Source organism: Gekko japonicus, unplaced genomic scaffold (assembly GCF_001447785.1).
Source record: "Gekko japonicus isolate JY-2015 unplaced genomic scaffold, Gekko_japonicus_V1.1 scaffold6363, whole genome shotgun sequence".
Lineage (NCBI taxonomy): Eukaryota > Metazoa > Chordata > Lepidosauria > Squamata > Gekkonidae > Gekko > Gekko japonicus.
Window position 1 is genome coordinate 25172 of NW_015174443.1, and position 5319 is coordinate 30490.

Genomic DNA, 5319 nt, shown 5'->3' on the forward strand with positions numbered 1-5319 from the left:
TGGTCTTTTTAACTGGAGATGCTGGGGATTGAACCTGGGAACATCTGTATTCCAAGCAGAGGCTCTGCCACTGAGCCGAAGCCCCTCCCCGGAATTAAAAAAAAATGGTGTTCGGATGTATGGATAAGAAGTTTAAGTTACTTTCATCCCCGCTAATGAATCTCGTGTGGTACACTAGTTTGAAAGTACCTGTTCAAAACTCTAAATTATGAATGAAGAACGTGTTTTTTCATATTTTGTTGTCGTAGGCTTTGACAAAATTCTTGAAATGTGTCAACTGGCACCTCCCGCAAGAAGCCAAGCAGGCCTTGGAGCTTCTGGGCAAGTGGAAGCCGATGGACGTGGAAGACGCACTGGAGCTTTTCTCCTCTCAGTTTACCAACACCACAGTGCGCCGTTACGCAGTCGCCAGATTGCAACAAGCTGACGACGAGGTGTAGAAACGGTTTGGCTTGCCTTCAGAGTTCCCCTGGCATCTAAAATCCTTCCCCACACCCTGGGTTTCAAGTCGCATATCAATAGATCATTGGAGGGGATATATGGATCTATGTCCATGAGCTCCAGCGTTCACAGAAATCCCAAGGAAATAGAATCATAGAATGTTAGAGTTGGAAGGGACCTTGCAGGTCGTCTACTCCAACCCCCTGCACTCTGCAGGAGCATAGCTGAAAGATAGCCCTACATACCTACAACACACCCAAAAGATGGTCGTCCAGCCTCCGCTTGAGAACGTCCAGCGAAGGAGCATCCACCACTTCCCGAGGCAGACTGTTCCACTGCTCAACCACTCTTCCAGTTAGGACGTTTCTCCTAATATTTAGCCGGTATTGACTCCCTTGTCATATCCACTCATTAGATCTCATCTTGCAATCCAGAGCAAGAGAGAATAGATCTGCTCCATCTTCTACAGGACAGCCCTTCAAATACTTGAAGACTGCAGTCATGTCCCCTCTAAGCCTTCTCTTTCCCAGGCTAAACAGACCCAACTCTTTCAGCCTTTCCTCGTAAGACTTGGGATTCCAACCCTCTCACCATCCCGGTGGCCCTCCTCTGGACGCGCTCGATCCAAGTTTGCTTACAATCCAAGTTTGCTTACGATAAGTGCTGGCTGTGGGTTTAAAAAAAAAACATCAATTAAGCTTTCCCAAAGGCTAGGATGAGCCAGGCCGTCTTGCCCCTGGCTTCCAGTGGCGAGAAGAAACAACTCAGGCGTTGATGATAAGGGCTGCTAACAAGCATGAGAGACAGAAATATTCTCTTGGGAGTGGCCTAACGCCATCCTCTCACAAAACTCAGGGCAACTAAGTACCGACATGTAGCAAAGATGGTGTCCCCGTTATATGGTCTTTTCCCCACCTTCATTTCCAAGAACCTCTCTTGTCATCGCTGGTTCTGCTTTCTTTCCGGTTCCTGCCCTCCATCCCTCAGCTACCCTCCTCTCGATGAACTAGTTTAACCTTCTGCTCTTCTTCAACGTCTGGAAAGTTATCTCACTGTCCTTCTCGTTTCTGTGTCTTCCCAGGATCTTCTGATGTACCTGCTACAGCTCGTCCAGGCACTGAAATATGAAAACTTTGATGACATAAAGAACGGGTTGGAACCCACAAAGAAGGACAGCCAGGGTGCCATGTCAGAGAGCATGGCAACGTCTGGCACGACAACGGCAGAAGTAGACAGGTAGGTGAGCTCTAAATGACAAACACGGCTACCCTTTGGGATGAAGTCTGCTTTGTGAATCTCATAAGAACACCAGAAAAGCCATGCTGGATCAGGCCAATGGCCAATCCAGTCCAACATTGTATCACACAGTGGCGAAAACCCAGGTGCCATTAGGAGGCCCACCAGGGGGGCCAGAACTCTAGAAGCCCTCCCACTGTTGTGTACATCATTTTATAACAATTTTCTTTAACATTGGTATATGTTGATATCTTAATAGAGGTTATCCACAAGTATTCCCAAGATGACATAGTCACCTCCTTATTCATATTAACAGCCCATTTATTTGTTCTTTTACTGTCTCATCTTCTGTATACCATTTCAACAAGATTTTATACATATTAGAAGACATTTTTTTCCCTTTACTCTCCCATACAAATTCTATCTCATTTTTCTCTTCTCTAAAACCATAATTTTTCTTATCTATTCTAAACAGGTCTCGAATCTGTAGATAACCCAACCAAACATATATAAAATGTATCTCATCCTGTTCTTTCGTAACCCATTCTGACCCCACCTTTTTTATTAAGTCTCTGTATGGCAGCAGCTCTTCTCCTCTTTGTCTCGTATACTGTGTAATAACTTCGGCTGGCATAATCCAAAGTGGTCTTGCTTCATAAAAAAATATTTTGTATCTCGTCCATACTGCAAATAATGCTCTTCTTACAAAATGATGTTTAAAAAATTTGTCCATTTTGGTTTTTTCATACCATAAATAAGCATGCCATCCAAACCTGCAATCATGTCCTTCCAGCGCTAATAGCTTTTTGTTGTCTAAATTCACCCATTGCTCCAACCACGTCAGACAAACCGCTTCGTAATATAATCACAGGTTTGGTAGTTGTAGACCTCCTCTTTCTTTGGCATCACATAATATCTTCATTTTAATTCTTGGTTTTCTTCCTGCCCAAACAAATTTTGACACTTCTCGTTGCCATCTTTTCAAGACCTCGATTTCTTTCAATATTGGGATCGTTTGAAACAAAAACATCAACTGTGGTAAAACATTCATTTTAACCACTGAAATTCTTCCCAATAAAGATAAATTCATATTGTCCCATTTCTTGAGGTCCTGCAAAATTTTGGTCCATAACTTTTCATAGTTATTTTTATATAGGTCAGTATTTTTCATTGTCAAATCTATACCGAGATATTTAGTTTTCTTCACTACCTCACATTGCACCAATTCTTGTAAATCTGCTTGCTTGATTCTGGTCATATTTTTACATAGCATTTTGGTTTTATTTTTATTCACATAAAAACCAGCCAGCTCTCCAAATTCTGATATTCTCTTCATCAACAAGGGTAAATTGTCGTTTGGATTTTCAACAATAAACATCACGTCATCTGCAAATGCCCTGTATTTATATGCGTAGCCTCGGTGATTAAGACCTTTTATTTCAGTATCTTCTTTCACTTTCCCCAGCAGTATATCCAAAACCCAAATAAACAAAAGTGGGGAAAGCGGGCAACCCTGTCTGGTCCCTTTTTGTACTTTAAAGTGATCAGTCAATTCCTTATTTACATTCAGTTTTGCTCTTTGCTCTGTATAGATCGCTTCAATTATATCTCCAGGAACCTCTCTTGTCATCACTGGTTGTGCTTTCTTTCCGGTTCCTGCCCTCCATCCCTCAGCCACCCTCCTCTCGATGAACTAGTTTAACCTTCTGCTCTCCTCGAACTCCTGGAAAGTTATCTCACTGTCCTTCTCGTTTCTGTGTCTTCCCAGGATCTTCTGATGTACCTGCTACAGCTCGTCCAGGCACTGAAATATGAAAACTTTGATGACATAAAGAACGGGTTGGAACCCACAAAGAAGGACAGCCAGGGTGCCATGTCAGAGAGCATGGCAACGTCTGGCACGACAACGGCAGAAGTAGACAGGTAGGTGAGCTCTAAATGACAAACACGGCTACCCTTTGGGATGAAGTCTGCTTTGTGAATCTCATAAGAACACCAGAAAAGCCATGCTGGATCAGGCCAATGGCCAATCCAGTCCAACATTGTATCACACAGTGGCGAAAACCCAGGTGCCATTAGGAGGCCCACCAGGGGGGCCAGAACTCTAGAAGCCCTCCCACTGTTGCCCCCCAAGCACCAAGAATACAGAGCATCACTGCCCCAAACAGTGTTCCTTCTATACCTTGTGGCTAATAGCCACTCATGGACCTCTGCTCTTAAGAACATAAGAGAAGCCATGTTGGATCAGGCCAATGGCCCACCCAGTCCAACACTGTGTAACACAGTGGCGAAAACCCAGGTGCCATCAGGAGGTCCACCAGTGGGACCAGAACTCCTGAAGCCCTCCCACTGTTGCCCCCCAAGCACCAAGAAGACAGAGCATCACTTGCTCCAGAAAGTGTTCCCTTTATACTTTGTGGCTAATAGCCACTGATGGACCTCTTTTGTTATTATAGTCCTTTCTTGGACAGGGACTCAGGTATCTGAGTAGAGCAGTTGCTGGTTTAGGGTCATACCCTTCAAGATTTGGGGGGAGCGGGATGTCCGAAATCCAAGTTTGGGTCTCCCCGAGTTATTGCCTCTTGTCCCTTGAGCAACACCAAGCCCCGGGACACACAAATGTATTCAAATTAAGTAGGCCTTTAAAATATATATATAAACGTTTATTAAGGAATTTTAAAGGTTTCACTACGCAGTACGATCTCTATAGCTTAGCAACAGAGACGATAAATGCTTTGAATGTTTTTAATATTCAGTTCTTATGGTTTTAATGGATTTTATAGTGCACTGAATTAATTTGTTGTAAACTGCCCTGAGCCCCAGGCAAGCGGGGAAGGGCAGTTAAGAAATCTAATTTAATAAAATAACGTAAGTAAAATAATAAAGAAGCAAACTGTTCTATCTAAAAAGATAGATCAGGATGTGTAGCCACAGGGGTCATTTCCTGCAGGAGCGCACAGAAGCGGAGCTCCAGCAGTAAAGAGCCCAGGGGGCAGGCACATGCAACAAGCCCCGCCCCCTGCTCCCAGCAGCCCTCAGTCAGAGCAAGAAGCAGCCAGGTAAGCTGCAGAGCCCCCCCCCCAGCCCCCCGGTCTAAAACAGTCCAATGGCACCTTTAAGACCAAGTTTTGTTCAGGTACAAGCTCTCCCTCCTCTGTGAGGGCAGATCTGCACGTCCCGTCCCCCCAATAGCTAGCAATCCAAAACAGTCCAGTGGAGCCTGAGCGGTGGGTGTTGCCTTCTGACACGCTTCCGGTGATGGCAGGGGGTGTTGCATATGCAAATGAGTTATGCTAATGAGCTCCTGCACCTCTTTTTCTACGAAATGCCCCCTGGGTAGCCATGTTAGTCTGTCTATAGCAGTAGAAAAGAGTACGAGTCCAGGAGCAGCTTAAAGACTTAACAAAACTTGGGGCAAGGGGATGAGCTTTCGTCAGTTCACTGCTCACTTTTCAGACTCACGAGAGCTCCTCCCCTGCCACAAATTTTGCTAGTCTTTAAGGTGCTACTGGACTCTTCCTCTTTTCTACTGTTCTGATACACTGAATACCTGGTATTAGATGGCAAATCCTCGTGCTGCATAAACTCCAAGCAGTAGCATAAAGGTAGAACACTTGCTATATCCCAGGAAGTGAGACAACA

The 5319-nt window shown here is 44.6% G+C and overlaps 1 protein-coding gene across 1 annotated transcript in view; it reads left to right on the forward strand.

Moving 5' to 3' along the window:
- LOC107121482 (phosphatidylinositol 3-kinase catalytic subunit type 3-like) overlaps positions 1–3600 on the forward strand; it is a gene marked incomplete at both ends in the record, with an annotated part of 15195 nt that extends 11595 nt beyond the window's left edge. Inside the window, 3 exons of the mRNA XM_015424392.1 lie at positions 249–434; positions 1523–1669; positions 3446–3600. Of these exons, the coding sequence (XP_015279878.1) occupies positions 249–434; positions 1523–1669; positions 3446–3600 (488 nt within the window). The remainder of the gene's footprint in view (positions 1–248; positions 435–1522; positions 1670–3445) is intronic.
- Between the last annotated feature and the right edge of the window lie 1719 nt (positions 3601–5319).